The 27,362-nt window shown below is 35.6% G+C and overlaps 1 protein-coding gene across 3 annotated transcripts in view; it reads right to left on the reverse strand.

The window, feature by feature from the left end:
* Positions 1 to 27,362, reverse strand: part of Lrrk2 (leucine rich repeat kinase 2) — a 127,592-nt gene that overhangs the window by 12,986 nt on the left and 87,244 nt on the right. For all 3 annotated transcript variants that reach the window (XM_071609970.1, XM_027934119.2, XM_071609969.1), the window contains exons 39-43: positions 21,472 to 21,572; positions 14,889 to 15,079; positions 9,835 to 9,995; positions 3,169 to 3,339; positions 1,613 to 1,713 (exon numbers count right to left, since the gene is read on the reverse strand). In XM_071609970.1, the coding sequence (XP_071466071.1) occupies positions 1,613 to 1,713; positions 3,169 to 3,339; positions 9,835 to 9,995; positions 14,889 to 15,079; positions 21,472 to 21,572 (725 nt within the window). The remainder of the gene's footprint in view (positions 1 to 1,612; positions 1,714 to 3,168; positions 3,340 to 9,834; positions 9,996 to 14,888; positions 15,080 to 21,471; positions 21,573 to 27,362) is intronic.

Here is a 27,362-nt window from a genome sequence, read left to right on the forward strand (position 1 = left end):
CACACATATAAAGTTATTCCTCTTTAAAGATTGAATATAGAACTAAATGTCGTAGCTCTATCAAGCAAAACCTGAATTTGTTAAACTGTGATCTACTCAGATCATCAAGATTAATAATCCAAACTACAGATAAAATTACACTGAAACAAATAAACACTTTCAAACTATGTATATTTTGTATATTTGTATATTTGGTATTTCTTTTTAATTTGAAAAGAACAGTTTAAAAGTGTCAACTGACCAGAAGTTTAGCAATATAGAATTGAATGAAGAATAATTCTTTCAAAAATTCTGGTCAGTTGGCACTTTTGATCTGTTCTTTTCTTTTCAAATTAAAAAAAAAAAATACACACATACACACACACACACACACACATACACACACACACATACACACACACACACACAAAAGAGGATATATCGTGCCCAGTATAAAACTATGTGTAGTCGTTTTTTAATTTTGTTGTTGTTGTAGATAGACACAATACCTTTATTTATTTATTTATTAATTATGTGGTGCTGAGGATTGAACCCTGTGCCTCACACATGTCAGGAAAGTATTCTACCACTGAGCCATAACCTCAGCCCCATATGTGTCATTTTTTCAATGTAGTTTTATCTGTAGTTTGGATTATTAATCCTGATGATCTGGATGAATCGCAGTTTAACAAATCACAAATGATTTGAAATTTTATGTATAATTAAGCTAAGAATAGCTAAAACATACCTAGAGAAGAAAAATAAGTGAAGAGAAGAAATTAAATAAAGCTATAGGAAAAATAGATAAGTTGACCAATGGAAGAAAATATGTGTATGGAGATGTCTATGTATTTTTGACAAATTCCAAAATGTTCATGTCAGATCAGTGAGAAAGAAAGGAAGAGAAACTAATAAATGAAGCTGGAAAAACTGGTTTTCTATTTAGAAATAGGAAATTGGACCCAGATAAATATACCAATTCTACATGGATTAAGAAATTAAATGCCAAAAGCATAACTTTAAAAATATTTTTAAAAATCATAGGTAAATATTGTTGTGACTCTGGGTGAAAGGACTTCTCAAAACAGGACTTGAAAAGTAATAACCATAAAAAAGATTGCCAAATTTATACATATTAAAATTAAGAATGTCTTCTGCTCATTATGGGATACTCTAAGGGACATTGAAAAAGGAAAGCCACACGAACTCAGGGAAAAAAAATTTAACATATATAATTTAAAAAGGATGAGTATACTGTATTTGAAGAATGTCCTTTTCTTACTGTGATTTGTAGGCAAATGGACAAAATAACAAAGAGTCATTCCACAGAAGAAATACACACACACACACACACACACAGAGACATCTGGGGTGCTGCATATATTTTCTGTGTGTGCCAAGATAGTGGAGATTATAGGAGTTCCACCTTATAATTATTTTCAACTCTATGTTTGTGTCTGTGTTTATTTATGTGTTTGAGTACATATATTTGAAGATTTTTACATATTATGTTTATATACGTAAATATATATGTGTATATACATACATATATATATGTATATATTATATATATGTATATATATATATATATATGATGTTCTACACAAAGCAACAATTTTTGACCATAGACTACCTGGGCAGAAGTAGGCCTTTCTTGAGGATTTTCTTTCAAACACTTTTTAATTAACTCTTCAACCATAGGCCATGGGGCACAACCATATTCTTTAACTGGATCTGAAATATGAAAAAATACAATGCAAGTACACTAAATAAAGTAAAAGTTATTTATTTTCTCTCAACATATTTAGAAGTTCAAACATTGCAAAGGAAAACATAAAACACTGAACTTCCTGATCCTATAATTATTGTGAACTCACATATTACAAAACTAAAACAAATTTTACAACTTGGTCTCCACTAAACACATTAAAACAGATGTTTTTATTCCTTATGGTATACAAAAGAGACACAAATACCAAATGAAAAAAAAAATAAGAGATTTCCATTTCATACCTGTGTTTAAAGTAAATTTTTATTGTTGTTGTTGTTGTTGTTTGGGGGATACTGGGGACTGAACTCAGGGACACTCAACCACTGAGCCACATCTCCGGCCCTTTTTTGTATTTTATTTAGAGACAGGGTCTCATTGAGTTAATTAGTGTCTTGCCATTGCTGTGGCTGGCTTTGAACACTTGATTCTCCTGCCTCAGCCTCCTGAGCCATGGGATTACAGTATGTGCCACCTCACCCGGCTTAAAATAGATTTTGAAAACACTTTTGCTTATATACTAATCAGGCCTCTATGGAAATACTTTTTAATACTCAAAGTAAGCAAGCATTTAATTTTCATATCACCACAACTGGTTTGTGCACATTTGTTTTTTATAAGAGGAATGCCATACTTCAGGTTGGTGCAGAAGAGAGTATGGGATACTTTCCCTGGAAACCTCACTGCTAAAATAAGGGAATTGACCTAGCTCATATCCAAAGTTTATCAAAGTAACAATAAATTTCTTTTGCCATTATCTTTAAAGGTCCCCTAAAAGGAACAGCAAATGCTATATTCTTTATACCTGGCCCATAGTGTACACTGAGAAGTTATTTCTTAAATGAGAAAGAAAGCAGAATACATGAGAAACAGCTAAATAAATTTAAATGGATACTTCATAGTGAAAACTAAAGTGATGATCACAGAATGAATGACAAGGTCCTAGGATTTCTTGAAAGTATGGGAAAACCATTCAAAATAAGGTTTGAGCTTATTAAATACTCATTTACTCATTCTTATTAATAATTTATTAATAAAATTATTGTTATAAATAATTCAAGCTTTCCTTCCTGCATATAAACTATTTCACTCCAAGAAAATGAAAATATTATGGGCCAGTGGGCACATGGTAATTCTTTATGAGAATTAGAAGCCACCAAATTAGGTCCTAAAGGTAGTTTTCCCTCCCTGAGTATTCTAAATATAATGCCAGATACACCAATATTCACTTGAGATTCTTTAGACCTAGAGCTCTTACATTTTCATATGGTTTTTATTAATGTATCACAGGATTTTAAAATGTCCATACACTAAACAGAAATCATCAGCTATTAAATGAACTCAGCATACAACTACTTAGAAATGAAGTGGCTGGTATCAAGGGAAAAAAAATCTTTATTGTACATAAAAATAGAACTTACCAGGCAATTTTCCTTGTATTGCTAATTCATCAAACTCATTTGGAAACTTCAATCCCTCTACTATTCTACTTCCAGTTGTCAAAATGTCATAGAGTAGCAAACCAAACGAATAAACGTCAGCCTGTTGGTTATAAATGACATTTCCTCTGGCAACTTCAGGTGCACGAAACCCTGAAAGCAAGCAAATACAGCAATAAATATGCCCAAGCCTAGGGCCCACTCATCCAAGAGGGTATATTCATAAGCTATGTGTCATATAAGAGAGTTGGGGAGATAAGTTCTAAATCATGCCATGCTACCTCTATAAACAGCTTGATAGATCAGTGAATAGCCTTGTCTCAGGACACTTCACCCCAAGGTGGAGCCTGAAGGATAATAAGATCTTTCAATCTTTATTATAAGATCTCATAACCCCATTATAAGATTTTCAATCTTCAATTAGATTAATTTGAGGGATAAGGATAAACACTCAAAAATAAATTATTAAGTAGAGATTCATAATTAAAGAAATGAAGCCTCATAGGAAACAAACCTGCATCATTTTTCTCATTCTTAATAAAACCTATTACCAGAGCAGTGACTTAAAAAGAGATGGTGAGAAGGAAAGAACTTTCCAGACTTCCTTTAAAGTCCCTATAACCTGGACTAAAATTCCAATGCTTCCATTATTTCCAGGACTGAGGACATGTCCTACCAAATGAAAAAATAAAAATAAAAACCCTAGTTATTAGAACAAATAAAAGTCCTCTCTCTCAGGCTCATACCTGAAATTCTTTTAAAGGAAAATAAATCTTTTATTCCAAATTTCTTTTAAACACTTCAGGGAAAAATGGAGTGACTTCAATATTATTAGTAATAGTAAAAATATCAGCAATCCAAAGAAATTCATCCACAAAAGGAAAACAGCTAATCAATGTATACTATGCAATCTATAAAAAAAAAATTTCATAAGACAACATGCTATAACACAAATGCAAAGAAATTGTACAATATAATTCTGGATGGATATAAAGCTATCAAATGTATGGAAAAAATATCTGATTTTCTTAAATGTGATAATAGTACTGTGAATTATTATAAATGGATGTCTTTAGTCTAAGGAAATACTCGCTTATATGTTTACCAAAAACCTAGTGCAACATCTACAATTTAATTTCAAAGATTCATATTCATACACAAAAAGAGCAAGAGAGAGAACAAGTGGGCAAATTGTTTATAATCAATGAATCTATGCATAATGGAAATGGGTATATATTGTACTATTCTTTCAACTTTTCTGTAGGCTTGAATATTTTCAAAACAAAAAGTTGATGGGAATGTACATAGATTAAAAACTAGAAAAAATGCATTCAGATGTAATACTGATGATTTTATGTGCTAAAATTTGTGTTCATTTTATTTTCTTTTTTAATATGTCCATATTTTTTTACAATGAACATTGATTATAGCAATTTAAATATGCAGTCAGGAAAGTAGAACAGTGTATTAGCTCACAGCCTTACAGGAATAAATGACTACATGTGGAAATTGTTCCATTTAACAGCCATCAAGAGGGAAAGTTCAGCAGTCCTTCACCAGGCAGAGGAATCAAAAAGATGGAGATATAAAATGTGAGCATGATATTCCCCACTGTACTAATTATTGGCATTCCCACTCTCTAGATATGTAAATATATTGATATGTCAATATGCTATCTTACATATCAGTTGAATAATAATATAGGTAATATTTACATGTTATAGTAAGTAACAGACCTAATATTTCAGTCTTAAATATATTTTGCATTTCTGAGAAAAAGAACATTTTCCTATGTAACCATCTAACACCACCCTCACACTCTGAGCTTATGAATTGTGTAAGTAATTAGGACTTCTAAAACATATCTACTTGTCACATAATATAAACAAACCTAACAGCTCTTGATTCATATTACTATACCATTTTACAGACACCTTGAATGTTTAATATGATATGCACACCACTACCTGTGGTAGACAGAAGAGACTTCTCATTTTACAAATGGCACATGCTTCTCTGAAAAGTTATGTGGTTTTCCTAAGGCCACAAATATAATCAATGGTAAAGTAAAGAGTCCTTAAAAATAATGAGCTACCCACACATTAACTAGCTCCTTAACTGTCTTTATGCTTATCTCTTAGAATTTAAAATGGATTTTGGAGTCTGATTTAAATCTTGTCTAATTATTTATTATTCATTTAACATGTTAGTTGAATATCTATTAGATCAATGTACTATTCAAAGACTATTAAAATGTTCAGCATATTTCTTTCCTTGATAATTTTACTATTAGAATTTGAAATCAGGATCATAGAACAGGATGAGACTTGAGGGTTCATTTGGTCTAATTTCTAAATTCTCCTCCAGTACATCTAACACCACCATATATATTTTATTATAGCTTTTATTTCTGTAGGCATCAATTCACAGAGTAGAGTTGCCCAAAAGTTTGGAATTTTTTTCACAATGATTCAGAGGACATTAAGAAAGGTAATCATGAATATATGAAAAAGAATATTTACTTCAAAATGGAAATGCTTTTAACCTTATCTTCCCCCTTTCAGAATTCATGTCTCCATTGACATGATCCCCACTATGGGAACATAAGATTATTTATACATTCAGTAAGTACTTAAATTATAATACCCTTATAATGCCTCTTTAAATTCATCCAATTAATTTCTAGTGTCCTTGACTGCATTAACAATTTACTGATGAACACCACCCAGCTATTAAATGGTGGATCCACTCTGATACTTCATAAATGTTCAATAAATTATTGTCAAATGCATGCATAAATGAATAAAATCAGTTTCATTTTCCCTTGAAGAAGTATGACAATTACAGTGTTGAAATAATTAGGAAAATATAACTCATTGTCTAAAAACTATTTTTAGAAATAATTTTTCAGAGAAGTTTGCATTTCAACACGTGTAACGAGTAAATAAAGATCCATAGAAAAAGAAAATGAGAAACTTATGAATTAAGTCTGAGTATACATCACAAGGTATTCAAAAACATATATTTTATTTCTTTTTTACTTCCAGATAAGTATGAGCACAGCACGGCATGTTCATAATCTCAGATGAAAGTGAGTAAACAGAGAACATCTTATTTACCCAAGACTGTCATATTTACATGGATGTTGACAGAGCGGAAGCCATCAGTCGGCATTCAGCATTCATCTCAGTCAACACTGCAATTGTCACAGGACCCAGAATTAACTGTCACTCTCAGCCGGAAATCCATTTGAGTTAAAGTTGAAACTTTCCAAGTTATTTAAAGTTGAAATCATCCATCCCATTTACCTTTCAACATGTAGACAGGCATCACACTACAGTATAATCACTGAATTTTTTCTGCCTTTGGACCCCCAACTGCGTGGTGCTGGGGCTCTGCTGTTAGACCGTGTGGGTTTGCATCTTGAACTGCCCTACTGACTTTTTTTTTTTTTTAACATTCCCTATGCTTTAAGTTTAGGACTAGGAATAGAACCTATATCAGAGGACCTTCAGGATTAAATGAGATAATCAGCCCACACAAAGGGCTTAGCGTAAGCCAGGCATGTAGTTCACATACTGGAAAGGCTTGTGATTCTTACAGTCCTCGCTAAGCAACTTAGTTCACCCCCACTCTCATGCACACCCAGAGGAAAGACACCACAGTAAGGGTCATAAAACACACAAAGAAGTTTAATGAATATATGGTCATTCATTTCTCAAGAAGTTTCCATGTTAAAAGACATAAAAATAACAAGAAGATCTATTAAAAGGAAAAGACACAGACAAGTCACACGAGAGAGAACTGTTGTCTTCTCAGAAAGAATTGCTTGGGAGAAGGAAAGTTCAGTGATAGTAGGAACAGTCATGATACGTACTGTTATTTAAAATTTGAGGCAGAGTTTAGGGCTGAGATAACTAGAGTGTTGTAATAATAAATAGGAGTTTGGGGAACTGATAAGAAAAAAATGTATTGAGTGATCTGAGGGAAAACTGGGCAGAAGAAAACAGATTAGGTCTGGGTTTTTTCTGCCATGATCTTTCTCCATGTTTATATCACCAAAAGTCAATAGAAACTCTAAGAGATCAGGAACATGTATCTGGCTTGGTATTAAGAATTATATGGTCATAGAATCTTAGAAAGGTTTTGACCAAAACCAGAAAGTTATATGGTAAATGAAAGGCTCCGAGTGTGAACCCAGTTGAACTGAGCTAGCTGCTAGCGGTGGCCTAGACCACTGAGGGAAGAGGCAGAGCTCAAGTCCAGAGGCACATCAGTAGTGACCAGAGAGATCCACTAGCCCCTTCAGTGGATAAGACTTCAATAGTAGGCTTAGCACCCTGTGAACACAAAGACAAGGTTGGGGGTGCAGGAGGAAAAATAGCAAGCCCCACATGAAGAGTCCAGCCCACCTCAGTGTCACATGAGAAGAATGAGCAATTCTTCCATGCTATGTACACTTTTCCTAGGTGAGAGTATACAAGGCCTGTGGAATTTTACCCTCAAAGATGGTTTTTCCAAACCTATAGTTGACAATATTTGCTATCCATAGCTCCCTTGTTTTGTTTTACTTCTTTAATAACTAAGATTGAATATTTAAGTCTCCTCAAGTAAATATTAGAGTTGCATATGGTAGGGAGCAAAAAATCCCTCTAGATTCGGGTTTCATTTATACTGAGTTATCATTTTAGCTACTTACTGTGTGACATAATCTTACTGAGCCTCCATGTTCTCATTTTACAAATGAGAAAATAATAGCAAAGTTTCAGATATGGCATGAGATCATGTCTCTAATGTACCTGGCATGGTGCCTGGCACACAGCAAGTGCTCAAGAAATGATAATTATTTTTATTATTATTGAACATCCCAGAGATACTCTCAGCCAGAATATATACTATGAAGTGTTTATGAGAGCGCACATTCTATTTCTAAACTGGAGCTATGCAAAACAAGAGACAATATGCTTTTGGAGCCAAAATAAAACCAGGCACTGTAATCTGGGCAATCGGGGCCATCACCTTATCCAAGTACACAAGTTGGGGGTGAGGGAAACAAACTAGAATCCTTTGCCTAGTGACATCACCTGTAGTATATTTTCTTCTGTCTTTGGCATGGTGTTTTAATTGACCTGCAATCATCTAGTTGACATGAAGTCCCCTGTACCTTTTTACAACTAATCAACCAGATACAAAGGTGGAGCTGTGGATGTCAATCCCTCAGCTTTGTCCTTCCTGCTCAGATGGAAATCTGAAAGACAAGAAGGCTATACAGGTCACTGGCTCTGTGAATGATTCTTGATAATCCAAGGCTGAGGTTCTGATGAACCTGTGAGTAGAAGATGAGGTGAACTGAGAAAGGGAGGGGGACTCCATGGGGTAGACAGCACAGGTGGGAAGCACACGCTGCATGTTAAGACCACGAAACATGAAAGTATAAAGCACAGGAAATAGATCTCCACTGCTAGTAGAATCAGTTAACGGTAATATTAATAGGATAATAGAAATAGGCAACCCCCCAAAAAAGGATGGGGGTGAACCCAGAAAGCAACATTAAATCCAAGACAAGAAAATTAAAAAGCCAGCATGTCCTGGGGGCCAGAGACACAATGGTAGGAAGAGGGGGCGTGTTTCACTTTCTATTATAACCAGGACTCTTCCCACTGTGCAGGGCCAAATAGAGTAAATCTGTTTTTTGTTTGTTTGTTTGTTTTGTTTTGTTTTTAGGAATTGAAATATTAGCAACTTATAGATTACAAAGAAACAAAACTGAAGAGTAGTATCTAAAGCCTTAAACCCCTGTACAGACCTATAATAAGAATAAAGTTTGCTTCTATCAAGAATGGTGCTACTGGGCTAGGGTTGTGGCTCAGTGGCAGAGCGCTTGCCTTGCACATGTAGGGCACTGGATTCCATCCTCAGCACCACATAAAAGTAAACAAAATAAAGATATTGTGTCCGTGTTTAACTAAAAAAAAAAATGAATTAAAAAAAAAACAGGATGGTGCAACCAAGGACAACCCAGGTCAAAGCCTTTATACAAAACTCTTGTAGCCATAAGTGTTTAGGAACATATACCTTTTGATATTTAAGAGTATCATCAACAAAGCACATAACCTATATGAGAAGTCTCAGAAGTGTCAGTTCCATCTGTATTCAAACATGTTTTTATATTTGTGCAGCAAAATGTATACATATTCCCACTGAGTGTGAGAAATGGAGATTATAAGCATCAAGTTAGTTAAGGTATAAAGAACCTTGGGTTTCAAAGATATAAAAGCAATGAGTGGGCCTGAGTTTGGTTTTAGCTTAGTGTCAACTCTACCTAGATCAAAACTTGTGTGTTATTTCTTACCACCTCTAGAGTATTTCAAGACTGTAAAAATCTTTTAAAAATATAGCTTGACATCATGGGGTCTCCCCTTTTTACTCAGTTTTTGCCCTGAAAATTGTATCAGTTGACTCTTTATTTTTAACTCTTCAAAATACAATGATAAAAATGTCAATGGAATTGTCACCATTATTTAGACACTAAACCTCGCTCTACACAGTGTGATAGAATACGGTTTTCTTTTGACTGTCCTGCACTCACATCTGAGGACGCTGGTTATCCATCTTAAAGAGAGGATTACCCAGCCCACTTTCTCTTACCTGGTGTGCCCTCTGATGTTTTTATCCCCATTCTACAGCAGTACTGAGCAATCCCATAGTCGGCAATCTTCGCAATGATGGCAGCATTGGGATACAGGGTAAAAAGCAGTACATTGTGAGGCTTCAAGTCACGGTATATGATCATGGCTGAATGTAGATATCTGCCAGGAAATGAACAAGAAATCTTATCAAAGTATATTTACATTATAATGGCTTTTGTCATGATTTCCTTGAATATGTCCTGACCACCAGGCAAAACGTCAACGATTTTGTGGTTGGACCCTGAAAGAGGTATTGCAAAAGGAAATCTAAACATAAAGATCTAATATTGCAAAGCAAGGTTATGCTTTAAAAGACACACACACAAAAAAATAAATCAATCCTGGTGAGTGAGTGATTAATTCTGGATCCTCTCAATGATCAAATAAATATTTTAACTATTTTTAAAATGTAAATATGTTAAAAGTCAATAGGACTTTGTTGTAACTCCTATTTAATTTTCTTAAAACTATACAGAAGTTTATTCTAACTTTTATAAAACTTGTCATTGTTATTCTTGCTTTTTCTGACTAAAATATTTCCTAATCTTTTGGAGAACGTTTTGTTTTACTTTTTGATAATAATAAATCAACAATTTTTCCTACCTATTCATGTCTTACTCTGTTTAAAGACATAATTCACTGTGAACTGATTCTGTTATGAGTTGAGGTTAACAAAGAACTTTTGGACTGGGTTAGAATGGATAGAAATTGTCTTGGAGAAGATGATGTTGAAGGATGTTAAATCTTTTCTATGAGAGACTGACCCTTGTGATGATAGCCACTAGAGTCATACTTTTCAGGTAAAGAAAAAAATAATTAATATAAAACACAATAAAGTTTCAATCTCAATCAGGTCAAAGAGATTCTAGTGCCCCAATTACTAATGTAACTATTACCACCTTTCCTTAGACATCTACAAAATTCTGGTTTTCCTCAACTCTGCCTTCTCTGTACCATTGATATCACAGATATACCATGACCTGCCTTGACAGAACATTTTTTCAAAGAACTTAATGGAAGTAAATTTAAATCCTTTGTTTGTCTGTGGGTTTTGGTTTGGGTTCAAATTATATTAATAAATATTTACTCCATTACTTAGTCCCATTCGTGGTTATAAGGATTAGGAGCAGAGAGGCTATGATATCTTGAACTTTCCATTGCATGATGGCCCAGAAAGTATGTATCACTTAATTGCATCAATTAATGCAGCAGATTCTCTCCTTTCCAGGATGTAGTTATGGCACTTGACATTAGGCCTATTCATTTCAGTATACATATTTTTGGCTGATAAATAAGATAAATGTACTAATGAAGTTGACCTTCACAGTAAGTAATGGGTTTGAAAGAAAAATTTGCTAAGGGCTTATTGAAAGGCCATTAGCTATTCTTGCCCTTCTGAAGAGAAAAGCTGGGAGATTAAGAATAAAAAAGTTAAAGCCAAGTCATACATCATTGAATAGCATCCAAATCCTTCATAATGCATGCCTCTTTCAGTATATTTATAGAACACAGTCTCTTTCAGAATACTTCCTAAAGGTTAAAAAAATAATTAAGTTTAATTTGAAATAACATCAGGTGGAGAAAGAGATTATCTGGGTTAGTTAGAATGCTCAATTATAGAATTTAATCTTTAAAGCACAATTTTAATAACTTTTAATAGAATAGCATAGAAAAATAGCTTTTGAAATCTTAATAAGTACAGATCTTACCTTACTGGCAAAAATTCAGCCATACTTGACGCATTGTGTGACAATGAGTATTGTCAAGTATTTTATTAAACTAAACTGTTGTATATTCAAATAGTCATTCTTTAATCATGAGTTTTATAAGAATTGCTAAGAAACCAATATCTTCCTAATTTAAAGTCAACTTTATCTCATCCTGAATAGAATTATTCTAAAAATAGAATGCATTCATTCATTTAACAAATACATAGTAGGGATCCCTGAGTGCCAGTCTCTTAAGGCGGCCACAATCTAGAGGAAACAGGTGCTCAACAAGGTTACAGAAACATGTGAGCACCAAATGCTAAGGAAATAGAAAGGGAGAAAACCACAGAGGTAAATAGAGCAACGTTGACTCTTCCTCTGGATTGTTTGCTATCTCAAGCTAAAGCTAATCTCGATCTTTCTCTCTTCAGCACCTAACACAATGTCCTAAGCGGAGCAAGAACAAGAAACACATATGAGAGAGGCTCACTCTTCTTGGAGCAGTTAGTTGAACTGCATAGTAGAGATGTTCTGTGAGTAAATTCTTAAGGGCTAATGAGTTCTCTGGACAGACAAATCTGTGGAAAGAGAGGGATGACAAATATGAAAAGAAATGTGGAAATCCACCCCTTCAGCTTGGTTATACTGCAGAATATGGAGAGTGGCAAGGTGGGGGGGCTGCCAAAGTAGGCAAGAGACACAAATAAAGAGTTTTAATGTATATCCCACAGAGTTTGGATGCAATTTCAGGTGACTGGGAACACCAGGGAATTTGAAGCACAATTAGATTTTTATTATGAAAAAACTGTTGTGGTAATTTCCTGGAGATATTGACTCAAGACAGTAGTAGAGGCTAAAAATGAACAGGTTGATGAAAAGGATCATGTAAAATAACTTCAAGAACCCAGTGGACAAATGAATGTTTGCTTTTGGAGGAAAGGACATTTGTTTGGATGCAACTACAGGGATCCCATCCTGGCAAGTGGGGAGTAGAAAAGAAAGCACAGATTTATGGTGGGTAGAATCAGGCAGGGGAGTAATTCAATTTCGAAAATATTAAAACAGAGGAAATTGTGGAAAAAGCAGGTGACTAAATCTTCATACATAGCTGAGAATTACAAGAAGGAGACCACAGGAGAGGACCAAATTACAGATGTAAGCTAACAGTTGAAGGCCAAGATTGCAGGAGAGAAGGTACGGAATGTGAAGGAAGTTCTTGTATGTGACTCTAAACAGCTGCTTGTCTAGGAGAATACAAAGGAATGTGACTATTGCTTTTTGCTTAAATACATTTGTGATAACATAACATAATACTGAGTTTTTAAAATATGCTTAGTACTAGTAGAAGATTGATCGCTACTCAAATCTACCAGCTTCCTATAGCACAAAATCTAAAAAGCTTTCCTGGCATCATGCTAAGAATAAATGAGGAAAGTATTGAAAATATGCTGAGATTTCATTTACTTCATCAGAAACTGCTGGATTGGTTATTTAAAGTACTACTGTAGAGAACTAGAATAAGTTGTCTTAGAGATGAGGATTTTCAGCAGTGTTGAATAAAAAATAGCAAGTCTTCATTTTACAAATGGACACTTTGGGGATTAGGTGGAAGAATTTGTGGAAAACAAGGGCCTGGAGTTAGTTAAATTAAGCAAAGTGACTGAGCAGCTTTGAAATACTGTTGCATAAACTGATTATGCTCAGATCAATTTAACACAAGGTTCCCCCTGGTGTTCAAAAGTAGGTATGTCAACCCAATTCCAAATCCCTGCATCCTGACACAATTTAAAATCAGCATGGATTTCAGTAGTTTCTGAACCCTTTCAGGAAGAGAAATCTACTCACTTAGTACATTTATTACTTTTCTTGTAAACCATTAATAGTTATATCCTCCTGATTAAATTTTGTTTGAGGGTGAGTATTTGTTTTCTTACTATCCATTCCATTTTCATTTCTAGATACTGTCCAAATGCACATTCACAGCCTTTTAGAAGAGAAGGAAATTTGCATCTGCTGAATGGATACTACATGCCAGGTGCTGTTTTCCTTTCTTTCTCTTTTCTCCTCTCTCCCTACCACCAACACATACTTTCTGAGGTCCCACTGATCTGGGTGCAGGATATAAGAGTGGTGATCAAGACTAAAAGTACCCACTGTCATGGCACTTAGATTCTCATGACAAAGATTTTAAAAGTGAAAATTGGGCACAGTGTCAGATGCCTGTGATCCCAACAGCTCAGGAGGCTGAGGCTAGAGGATCTTGAATTCAAAGCCAGCCTTAGCAATTTAGTGAGGCCCTAAGCACTTTAGCGAGACCCTGTCTCAAAATAAAAATTCAAAAACCTGGGGATGTGGTTCAGTGGGTAAGTATCCCTGGGTTCAATCCTTAGTACCAAATAAATAAATAAATAAATAGATCCAGTAGCGATAAGTGGTATATATTCCAGAGACATAGGATCATTAGAGACATCCTCTCTGGGGAGAATTCTGAATGAAATGAGCAGCTCGCCAAGTACACATCTGGGAATCAGACATTCCTAGCTGCAAAAAACAGCAGGAACAAAGCATCTGGAATATTCAGGAAGCCTCAGGGAGGCTGAGCATAGGAACCAAGAAGTGAGGTAGGAGAGGGTTAACAGCAGGAAAAGACCTAATCTGATTCTCTGTCGGAAAAACCACTCTGGCAGCAGTGCAAAGAGCAGGCTGTTTAATGGGCCAAGGTGAAAGCAGAGAGCCAGGTAGGCAACAAGAGATGAAGACAGCTGAGGCTCAGGTGAGAGTGCGAGAATGTGCGAGAAGGAAATGCATGAAGATATATTTTAGTAGCAGAGCTGAAAAGATTTACAGGATCTGGTGTGAGACTGCAGAGAAGGAAGGAATTAAAGTAAAACTACTGGGTGTCTGAGATGGGTAACCAAGGGAGAAGACACCAAGAGTTTAATTTGAAAAGTCTTCAGTTATTGCAAAAGTCCTCATAAGCTTAAGCATTAAGTATTAGTCAAGGTTTACAGACTATTAAGAAATATATGGGAATCAGAAAGATAAAATCACAGTTACTAAGTGTGTGGAACAGTGACTTATCTCAGTTCTTTTTCTCCAGAGACAATGATGTTTTCCATTCTTCTGTGCTGCCTCTGTCTAGCATCCAGCCACAAGGCCAGGTGTGCCTCTGAGATGGTCATGCAGAACACAACACAAATCAAAATTGCTTGCAAAATGTTAGTGGGGCATGATGTTACCCGGAAGTGCTATTCTCAGAGCTTGAGTGAGTTCAGGGTCATGCCTGCATGCATGATCTAGTTACCTCAAGCCATCAGCCACATGCAGTGCGATTCTGTGCTGGAGGGTCCTGGTGAGGCTGGCTGTGTCCTGCTGAAGCAGGCGATCCAAGGAACCCTTGGAGGCTAGCTCCATCACCAACATCCGAGGACGAATCCCAGCTGCCAGCAAAGATATCAAGCTGGGGTGGTGGAGGTGGCAAAGCACTACCAGCTCCTGCAAAAGCCCGGAATCAGAGATGAGTAACACGGCATCAGCTCTTACTCAAATATCTCCTTCCTTCCTGAAGTGCATCAGCTCTGGGACCATGCTTTTCTCTAGGTGCTTAGATTATAGCAAAAGTTTTTCATCTCTTATTTGACCTTTTATATATTTTTTCATCATTCTTAATAAGAAATAACTTGTTTTGAAACTATTGTTTGAATTAAAATCTTAAGTTTTATTTTACCTTTTGCTCTGCTCTTACCAGAACACTTAAAGGAAGGTATTATACACATGAGGTCATACCAACAGGTCCCATCAATCTTAACTACTCAATCCTTGTCAGTCACAGAAACTCTCAACTCAGGATTCTGATCAGTAAACTGCTGATCAATTACAACTAGCATATAGGACAAAACCTGTCTATAATCTCTTATTTAATGACTATAAAAGTTTATGGACATTTTTACCCTATGTGCATATATGACGGACGACACGACTGGTGGGATTCTGCATCATGTACAACCAGAAGAATGAGAAGTTAGACTCCATTTATGTATGATGTGTTAAAGTGCACTCTACTGTCATATATAACTAATTAGAACAAATTTTTTAAAAAAAGAAAGGAAGGAAGGAAGCCACAAGGAGCAAACAAATATTTTACAAGGATAATACCTAAGTTCACAGAAATATATGATATGTATGGTATCTCCCCTCCTAACGACTTCCCACTAATTTTATATTAAAATCCTATTTCCTTCCATTGCCTCATGACCTGGCTTGAACTGGCCCTAACCCCCCTCCCAGCCCCCAGCCCCTTTCTCCCTCCTCTTCATTCACCACCCTTCAGAAACATTAGCAACAATCCCCAGTATATGTCCTTCCAGCCACAGGATCTTTGCCTTTGCCAACACCTCTACCTAGAAATCCTTGCACTTTTCACATGGCTTAGGATTCTTGCTGCTCAGATTTTAGCTCAATTAGTAGCACTTCCTCAAGTGCCCTGCCTTGGAAAGGGAAAAGTTAGGAAAGCACGTTTAGGAAAGCAATCCCCAGCTGCCATGAGAAGCAGAGATATCACTGCAATTTGACTAGAGGTCTCCCTTCAGATGCAATTGTTTCTCGAGACCACATCATGTGAGACTTTCCAGTCTCCTTAATGAGATCATGGTGTTTGAATTCCATGTTCACCGTATTATTTATATCCTTTTTACTCTGAAACTATAATTTAGTTGAAATGTATCCTTTTCTAGAAATTTATCCTTCTTATAGACCACATTATGTGAGGCTACAGTTACTTTTATGGTGGCATCATTTTGGAATTCTACATGCACTTGACGTTGTATATATTCTATTTTATTCTGAAACTGTAATTTAGTTGAAATTTACAACTTATGTGATGTTATGTTGATTCATGTTTGAAACTGTGATTGCTGCAGAAGCTCTGCTTCTTAATCACCAGCTTCAAAAATGCAGAGTGCCAACTGCATTCATCAGGAAACTGAAGTGGGGAAAATTCTGCAAGCTAAAGAAGAAAGGCTGAATACTCTGGGAGGGGATTTTCTCAGCACAGAACTTCAAACTGCAATCATATCTGCTTAGTAAATAAAAATCATTTTCCCCACGTCCCTTTAGCTCAGCTGGTTAAAACTGATGAGAACAAGTCTAGTTAGATCTGTCTACTTTCATAGGCACAGAGAGAAGGCTGATCCAAATTTTCTGTGCTAAGAAAGCAACTCACTGATTATGAAGAGAAAGAAGTGAGAGTATAATAGTTCTTCCCCAACTCATGACTACTGGTAGAAGGACCCTCAAATTGCAGCATTGAACACCAAAGTGGTTTTCTCTTTCTTTCCTTTTCAAAGAAACACATTATGCATGCTCTGATTTTTCTATTTCTTCTACCACTTCCTGGTTCACCTAACTGCCTATATATGATATGCACATTTTTAGTGTTTGATTCATGACTCCCCAAACATGTTCCATAAAATTTGAAACATAAATTGAAGACTAATGACCAACACTGAAAAATCAATCTATATAACTAATTACCTATGGATTGGATTGTGCCAGATTTGTTTCACAGACCAGTGTTAATATACAAAAGATTTCACAATATTTGTAGAACTAGACTGTGACTTTTGTTACTAAAAATCAAAAATTTTCCAGGATATTTTGCACAGACATGAGATTTTTTTCCATTATTTAGAATAACTAAAGTATTATAACTATATATTTTTAAATTTTGCAAGAGTTACAAATACTGTTTTAATAACTCAAGGAAAAAAAAGGGAAGATGAATGAATTCCAAATTCAGTTGACTTCTGATAAAAGTGGCAGAACTAGCATTGAATTCTATCCCTCTCTCACCAGCTCTCTCTCCCTCATTCCTACTATCAGAAAGATTCAGAAAAAAGGGAATAAATTGGAATGGTGGCACACACCTATAATCCCAGCAGCTTGGGAGGCTAAGGCAAGAAGATCACAATTAATGCCAGCCTCAGCAACTTAGTGAGGCTCTAAATAACTTAGCAAGACCCTGTCTCAAAATTAAAAAGGGTCTGGGGATGTGGCTCACTGATAAAGATGCCCTGGGTTCAATAACTGGTACCAAAAAATATTTTTAAAAGACAAGACAAAAAGGGAATGAATCCTCCCAGCATCCAAAATTAAAAGTTCTGGAGTGAACACTGTGGGCTGCGCATTCCCCTTTCTTTCCTCCTTAGAGTACTTTGATGTTTGCTGATGAATTCCACCTTCATTCATGCCATCCACAGACTAGAGAGGAAACTGACTCCAATTCTGTAGCCTTAGGAGGAAAATAAAAGTGGGACTATTCTATATAATACAATCTTCACTTCCATAGTGATGGGGCTCAGGAACACAGATCTCACCTAATCAGCACACAGTGCTGCCCTGAACCCAAGTGCTCCTTAAGAAAGGACAGCAACTTGGCCAAATTTTACTTAATGGGCTACTATGTAGCACTTTTGGTTTCTTTGAAATACAAGACTTCAAAAGAGGAAAGCTCTTTTCTTCTGTGATTGTGATATGTAACAGTGAATCCTAGAACCAGTTTACCACAATGAGAGAATCATCCTGTGAGACTAAAACCATGCCACAGAGGTTGAAGGAATTATGAAGGAAATGGGTCCGATTTAACTGGGTTCAATCAACCTGATAATGAGCACCCCTGTGATTCTCGTTTTTTAAGATGGAAAGGTAATTCATCTGATTACCTGACGAAACTTGTTATAGCATGCTTTTGAGTATTGGAAGAGATATAAGACAAAGCAGGAAGTATCTAGAACTCTCCAACAGATTAAGAAGAGAAAATACTCTAGCACTAAGCTAGAAAGAAAGAGGCTCAAAGAAAAACCATCTTTCCTTTGGCAGTTATTGTGACCTCAGCAGGCCTGCAGGATCCTTGCCCTGCAGCCTAAGGAACGTTCCATGACAAAGCCCACCAGTTAACAAGAGCTCGTGGTCTCTCTTCCTATACAGGGAGCAGTAACTTGAGCATACAGGCCTACAAAAATGCAAAGAATACCATTTCCAGTTAATAATCAACATAGACCTTTAGTTACCAATGCAATCTTTTATTTTTAGATATTATGAAAAATCACCCACAAATACCTAATTTATAAAGCCAACAATAGGAAAGCACAAGATCAAGAAGAACCCGCAGAACAAGTGACCTCAAAGAAGAAAATGGCAAACAGTACAAGTAGAAAAATTTAAAATCTAATTGATATTAAGAGAAATTCTTCAGGCTATCTCATTAAAAAAAAAGTCTCCAAAGGAGTCACCAAAGTGGGGGGGGGGGGGCTGTGTGGAATTGCTGGAAGTTAAAAATATGATTATCAAAAGATAATTTAGTAGAAAGCTAAATTATAGGTGAGGCAATTCTAATAAAGTAAAAATCTGTAAGAGATACTTAAGTAATTTACTCAACTTATAAATAAAATTTTGAGAAGAAATTTAAGAGACCCAGGGGCTCATCATCTAATATATAGTTCAAGATAAAAGATTAGAAATAATGGATGACAAATAACTAGGTCAAACTCTGGAAAGCAGACATTTGACTGGTTTAACTTACCAATGTGTGTCCACTGTCTTGCTGTCTAGCCTGGTATGTAGTAGTTACTCAATAAAACTTATTCAGTTATTAATAAATGAGGGGGAAAATAATAAATAATACCAAAGAATTCATAGAAGTGAATTTTCATGAGGTAGATAAAAAAAAAAATGACCCAGGAGGGCTGGTGTTGTGGCTCAGTGGTAGAGCACTCACCTAGCACGCGTGAGGCCCTGAGTTCCATCCTCAGCACCACATAAAAATAAACAAATAAAACAAAAGTATTGTGTCCAACTACAACTAAAAAATAAATATTTTTAAAAAATGACCCAGGAAAAAAACACATATTTCTGATGTTTCAGAATATCAAGGACAAGAGAAATCCAAAAGATCAAAATTTTAGTTTTCAAATTAAAGGTAGCCTATATGGGAAACAAGTTATTGATTGATATCAGAATACTTATTAGCAACAGGGAGTACAAAAAAAGAAAAATCATTTCAAACCAAGATTTACAAAAATTAAGTGTGATAGCATATCCATCAAATATGAAATCAAAATCAAGATGGTTGTCTTATCTCCAAAACACTCTTTTTGAAAAAAAAATTACTTGAAGATAATCTCTCACAAGAAGTAAAGACAATTTGATCAAGAGAGGACCTGGAGTCCAAGAAATACTGGAACAACCAAGGAAGATGAGAAATATAAATCACAGATTAATCACTGTTCAAGCACCTGAAAATCCTTCCCTCCTATTGAATAAGAAGTCACAGGCTGACTTAGGAATTTCCTCAAGAACAAAATAGAGTCCATTATAGAAAGTATACAATTAGGAATGCAGAAACTCAAAAGAATGATGGAAAAGATTTCTCAATATGTTTAAAAATAAAAAGTTAACTAGAAATTCCAGAAAACTCAAAAAGCTACATCTTAGAGAAATTAGGATATAAATGTGACCCAAGTTAAAACAAGGTCCTATTTATATCAGTTGATGATGAACACATAACAATAAAGAATCTATTTTACTTTAACATTTGGAATATTCCTTATCTGTAGCAAAAAAAAAAAAAATGTTAGAGATTACATTTCCTTGTCTAAGAATAGAAATGCTTTGGTTCTATGCAAATAAAAAAAAAAAATCAACTGTGGATGGGTGTGGACAGGCCTGAAATACCAGGGGGTCAAGAGGCTGAGACAGGATGGAGGCAGGACTCCCAACTTCAGGCCACCCTCAGCAAATTAGCAAGGCCCCCAGAAACTTAGTGAGACCTTGTCTCAAAATTTTAAAAATTTAAATTTAAATAAAGGACTGGGATGTAGCTCAGTGGTAAAGCCCCTCTGGGTTAAATCCCCTGTACCAAAAAAAAAAAAAAAAAAAAAAAACTATAAAAATACTTAATTATTTTGCTTTTAGAATCAAACTATAGAAAAAAGACGAACAATAATTTTTCTCATCTTACATAATAGAACCAGTACATGCTCTGGAGCTGGTATACTAAAAAACAAAAGTTCTGTAAATTATTTCAAGTTATAATTGTTACTTTTATGAAAAATAATATGACCAATTTCAAATTTTAATTTAAAAATCTGGGATGGGAACAGGGAGAATAATTGGGAGACAGGATTAGTGTGCTGTTTTCCCCATTTTTTATAATAAACAGTCAATAGGTTCTTTCTGAAGTTGATAAATCAAGAAAAGTGAAAGTTTATCAATTAGAGTTTCAGTTTAAAATTTCTGACCTCTAGTCAAATTATCAATGTGAACTCTTGCTTTAAACTACTCCTTTCCCCCCTGGACACACAGATGCCATGCTTACTAAAAAGAAAAATCAATTATCTCTGTGGACCAGAAAAATGAAAGATAAATACTCTGCAGAAAACAGAACCTGATGACAGGAGTTTGCCAGGCTTCAGGTCCAAAAGCAGACAGAAGCAGCTGGAAGTCTGACTACTGCTGAATACCAAGGACGAAAATATGCCCCTTATAGATCCCAAGATTCTGTATTTCTAACAGTCTCTGGGGAATGCCTGTTTGCTGGTATGTGGTGCATATTTTGAGTATCAAGTTTCCAAAACAAAATAGGGAGGGTGAGTTTTCCCCCAAAACATTGTACATCCTACGTAAGTATCAAAATAACAGGAATTTTCAAAATTCTTTGTCTTTTAACAAGAGACAAAATTTTTACTCCAAAGAGACAAAGTAGTATTTCATAATTAAGCTCAAACTTTTGAGGGCAATGTGGTCATTATTTTGCATTTTCACACAAAAATAAGGGTTCCAGCTTACTAATCATGTATGATTTAATATAATAATATTATTGGATTTCTTACTTGTCTTAATAGCCTAAGTGAGGTATGTTTATTGAAAATCTTCACAGCCACTTCCTCTCCTTCATAGGCTGCTCGATAAACTGATCCAAAACTGCCATCACCTTTTGGAAGGAAAATATAAATAAAGCATTTAATCTTTCCAAGCAGAAAAATGAAATTATATTTATTGTAATTATACCTGTTCCATATTTGAAGAAAAATTCAACTTACTGGTCACACTGAATCTCCTTTAATGCTTCCTCTTCCTTCTAACTCCACAAATAAGATACGCCTAAAGATTCTGTCTCAGTCTTCTCTCTGTACATGTTCCTCAGAATGATATGTCTATATCCATAAATGTGAGGAATTTCTATATGTTTTACTGGCAGCCATGAGCCACCTCCTAAGTCCTATCCTCCATATCCCACCTTGTGGTGATGTTCACTGTAATGCTCTTCCAAATCTCAATCACAGTCCATCAAAACCACATTCATCATCTTTATCAAAACATTTTTATTCCATATATCTCATATTAAAAAAAAAAGTTCTTTCAAGGTTCTTCATGAAGCCTTTGCCCCATGTTTAGCCCCACAGCTAACACTGAGTACTCTTTGCAGCCTCATTCACAGGCCTCTCCTTTGCTTTTCCCCATCACACCATTATGGTGCCTTACTGCCTTCTGCCTCAACTGGGAGGGGCTCCTGAGTTCACTATCTCTAACTCATTCCATCTCTCCAGCAAAATTAATCCCCCTGTAATTCCACTTTAACTCTATCACTTTCCTACTCAGAACCAAATTATTCCATGTCACCTATTAGATCATAGCTAAGTTCGGCCCTATATCCATAGGGCAACCCTCGATTCCCTTACTATCTCTTCTCATTGTCTCATTCTCTAGGCTCAAGTTCAGTACTCTTCTTCCTAGTTCTGGCCAAATAGTACATATGAGGAGCTTTTTAAAAGTACTAATGTCTAGACTTAAAGATGCTAATCAAATGGGTCTCGGGAAGTTCTGGTCATTGGGATGCCTTTTCTCTAAATTTCCCTGGTAATTATAGTAATGAGCAACCAGGCCTGAGAGCAACTGCTCTACACAAACTGAAAAAGCTGAAATGTTCTAAACATAATTTGTACCTTCAATCAGTGTCCTTGCTATGTCATTCTTTGACAAGTTCTGCTGCCTCATCAACTCCACCTTTGAGGAATTTAGCAAGCCTACAACATCCTAAAATATTGTGAAACCAAGGCCTGAGGAACTGACATGATCAGCCTGGTGGACCATTACTCTCCGCTAACGTATAGTAAATCCTATTCATACAATATTTATGGCTCTCATATACTGCCTTGAAACATAGTTATTCAAAGGATATAAGTGAATTAACAGAAAAATCTATAAGGAAATCTAATAATGTAAAACTTGTATTTCAAATGGTAAATATAAGGCATCCATGGGATCCTTCTACCTATTTGTATATTTCCTCGATATCTATAATAAGCATATATAATCATACATTATTTTATGCTTAGAAGTAATGTTAGTTAACAATAAATGACTTGTGTGGCTATATCATGTATTTCTAATAAATCACAAACATGTGAAAGGCACTACCTGCATCTTATCATTCTTGGTATCCTCCTACCCCATTCCTCCAGGACTCAATAATAATGGACTTTTAAAGCATCGGTTGATATTGTTAATACTGAAAGAGCTGTGGGGGAAATGAAGCCTATAGGAACAGTTAAGAATGGGAATAATAAATAGGATTGGGTAAACAGAAAAGCAAAAAGAGAAAAGGGGTGAATGAAGGGAAGGGGAGAGGATGGAAAGGAGAGATAGAAACTTAAATAATAATGCATGCTGATTTGGTTTTCCTCAATCTGGATAGCTGTTAACAATACAGAAAATATTTAATGGGGCAGACAGAAGAAATGCATAGTAAGGAGATATATCGAAATTTCAGTTGGGAGTAGAGATTTCTAATTTTATAAAAGCTCTTCTCTATTTGAGGGTCATTGAAATATCAGTAAGGAATATGGACTGTCATGTCCTTGAGGTGGCTAAAAACAAAACTAGGGTTAAGGATTATTGTTGTGTATTTGTGACATCTAGGTAGGAAAGAAAATTGGAAGCAAGAAAATTTTTCACACCTCATCAAATCACATCATGAAAGTACCAATGTATTGTGGTTCTCTACAAAAATAGTCCCTCAAAGAGGAAATGTACCCTGTAAATCCTCAGACACATATACAAAACCCTACACAACTGTATTTTTAAATATATTTTGAAAATGTCTATTCATGTCTACAAAGGTATATCCTATTAGTCGCTGCATAATAGTACTATCTGAGAAGCATAACATTAACAGAATCTGGAATTCATTCCTGCCCATTACAACCAACAACTGTGTGGGGATTAATTATTTTAGCACAAATACAATGAAAGTCTTTGAATGTAAATGTTTTTAGAAGAAAAAAATTTTAGATCAAAAGTACACAATCCTACCCCCTACCTCTGGCAAGGTCTAGAGACACTGTGATTGTCGCACCTGGAGAGGTTGGGGTAGATAACACAGACATCTAACCTAATGGCAGAGCACAGGGATACTGTTAAATATCCTTATGAGGATGGCCATTAGGCCTGAGCCTAAGCAATTCCATTTTAAAACCTCAGTTTGAAACCTGCAGTTTCACCAGGCAACACCCACAGAGCCCTCCAGTACGGCCTCAAATAAGTTACTTCTTCTGACCCTGATAAACAGAGTGAAGTGCCTGGCAGGCTGTCCTAGCCTGATAAGAGGGAAAGGTGAAAAGATCAGGGTAGAGACCACCAGACCAGATATTTCTGACCCCAGGGTCAATGATGTCATTGAGAAATCCGGTGGTAGCTGATAAGGATTGAAAGGGGGGGTCAAAAAACCCCAAAATTTAGTATAAATAATAGAGCAAATGAATAGTGATTCAGCCAGCCAAAACACGGACGCACTCGAGCTGGAGAGCCTGATGAGGACTGACATCCCATCACCTGTCATTGTTCCTGATCCTTTGCATGATCCTCACCACTCTCAAACTCTACCACCTTGTCTGGACCGTGGTGAGAGCCCCAAGTTCTCCCTTCAACTCTCTCCTCAACCGGTTGTTCACTCCACGCCAGAAAAAGCCTGCCTTGGTTCCGGACCTAATCACTGAAGTCTAAGTGAGTGTGCATCTGCTGGACATAAAGCCTAAGGCTTAAGACTTTTGATCTAACTCTTGAACTTAGCATGCAGAGGGAATGTCTGTCATTAGCCTGTCATGATTAAGTATGTTTTGCAGTGCTTAGAATTAATCTAGTATTGTTTGCTGTGAATTAATTAATCTAGAATTGTTTGCTATGAATTGATTATGTCTATTGTAGTGCCCAGTGTTAAGAATTGTCATTTTCTTGATTAAGAACCTATAGAGTGAAATTGTATTGAGTAATTTGAGTGAATAAAACATTGAAAGGGGCAGAAGTACGTGGACATCCTTTATTTCTCCCCTCGACTGCATACGTCACAATTTTGCCCCCTCGTGACAATCCCAATCCTACAAGACATGAGGCAGACCTCAAGAAAAAAGAATTATCCAGTCCAAAATAACAATGGGGCAAAGACTGAGAAATCTTGATCTGGCCTGTTTTTCATAAAGAAACACAGACTGGATAGGTTTTTAGGGAATGGGGTTAGAGAAGGGAGAATAATCACATAGACAAGTTTCTATCTGTATAATTAAAATAACATAAAACAGGTGCTTCAAAGTACCTATGTGAATGATGTTTCTATGTGAAATGCTCAAAATTTGTCCATTAATCTGATATATATACCAATGCAGGACAAACAAATACATAATGGAGCCCTGCTCAATGACTTGGGACTCCTTCAGAGAAAGGGTACACTGTGTCTGTTATCTGCCTGTTTCCCTGGACTCTACCGTCCGATGTTAGTTAAGATGCAGCATTTGGCCTTGACCACTAGGCATTTTGTATTAACCCACAGTTACTAATACATTCACTTCCAGAGTTCCAAGGCATTTAAATTCATTCTGAACTTCCCAATCAATATGAACAACAAAGGTTTAAAGGAGTTGATTTTGCTTTATAAATCATGTCCTACGTTTTGTAAAATTTTTGCTAATAATATTGTGTCCTAACAGATTTCAGACAATCTTTCCATGGTAATTTAATTAAAAGTAAATGTATGCACTTACAACAAATACAACATAGTTACTATTTTCACATGCTTTGCATTAAGTCAACCCAATGATTGTGTCTTTCCAATGATATTGAAAAACATTTAGAATTTGAGTATATTACCCTACAGTTAATAGTAATATATTCTATGCTTGAAAACTACTAAAAGAATAACTTTTAGGTGTTCTTTTAAAAATTATAAACATCTAAGGTGATGCATATTTTAAATGGCTTGATTTGACTACTCCAATATATATAACAAAACACCATGAACATATTCTATATGTGTGTGTAAATATCTATGTATATAATTTTTACTCATCAACCATATATGTATGTTTATATACACAAACACATATATGTATGTATATATATATATATGTATATATATACATATATATATACATAATTTGTACTTATTAATTTAAAAGTAAATTTTAAAATATCTGAAAAGGAGATTAGCAGACAGCTGAGACAGTGAGGGCATTAGCAGTATTATAAGAACGCTAATTTTTATTCTAAAGGAGACATGAGACCATAGAATTATTCTACAAAATGACGTGATATGAAATATCATAATCTGACCATATCTTTCAAAAAGTGATATTACATTAAATATTACATGAATGCATTCAACCTCTTTTATGGAGTATGTTTAAAAACATCTTTTAGGTCTCAAAACCTATGTACACATATAGGTTAGAAATGAAAGTAAGAATACAATTACTGTGATTTCACCTTCTTTCATTCTTTCAATGAGCTACACAAATCCAGTGATTTTCATCAGACCCTGTTGAAAATCACTGATTGAATTTGTGGTACTGACCAGTACATGTGATTTTTCAGCATACAAAAAAAAAAAAAAAAAGAGAGAGAGAGAGAGAGAGAAAAAAAAACTTGAATATGGAAGCCAGAATTAGACAGGCAGTCAGTGTAGATAGGTAAATCGAGTCAGGTCGATCTAGGAGGCCAATTTTGAGTGAGTCTGGGAAGTTGGAGACTGTCCCCTGAGGGATCTTATCCAGAACCTGCTTCTGCTTCAACTTGTTACCAAGGTAACCTATCCCAGGAATTTCTCCTCCCTACAGGGAGCTATAAGGTTGTTAAAGTGTCCTTGTCTGCTCTATCCTGCCTTTCCCCCTTCAGCCCACCAGCTTCCCACCTTTTGACCATCCCACTGAGCATTCCTGGGACTAGCAGGAAGAAGAAAGATAAGAGGGGAAAGGCAAGAGAACAAAGGAAGCCTAGGACAGATAAAAAGGAAAGAACACTTCTTTCTTGGGATACCAGGATACCAGCTATGGCCCCTTCTCCCTCGTGGGAGAAGTCTGTGTTACCCCTTTTTAAATAAACCCTGCTTTATATGCTTGCCTTGGCGTGCTTCTCTAATGTTCAAACTTCAACATGTGGGGAAGCAGGACTCATCATCAATAACCATCGGTATGTATGAGTAATAAAACTGCTGCTATGACTACACAGAGGTATTTTTACTTCACTTATGCTCCCCCTGACCTTTGGAACTGGAAATTGAACTAAAGGAAAATAAGAAAGGGCTACTTCACTTAACTGAAAACCTCCTCATCTACTTCCATTTGTGCTTCCATGATACTCCCATCTTCTTTTGGATCCTAGTCTACATTAGTATGCACAAAGAAAATTCTAGAACTGTAACATGATATTATATTAAAATATATCAATCCAAATG

The sequence above is a fragment of the Marmota flaviventris genome, chromosome 3, assembly GCF_047511675.1.
Source record: "Marmota flaviventris isolate mMarFla1 chromosome 3, mMarFla1.hap1, whole genome shotgun sequence".
Taxonomy (NCBI): Eukaryota; Metazoa; Chordata; class Mammalia; order Rodentia; family Sciuridae; genus Marmota; species Marmota flaviventris.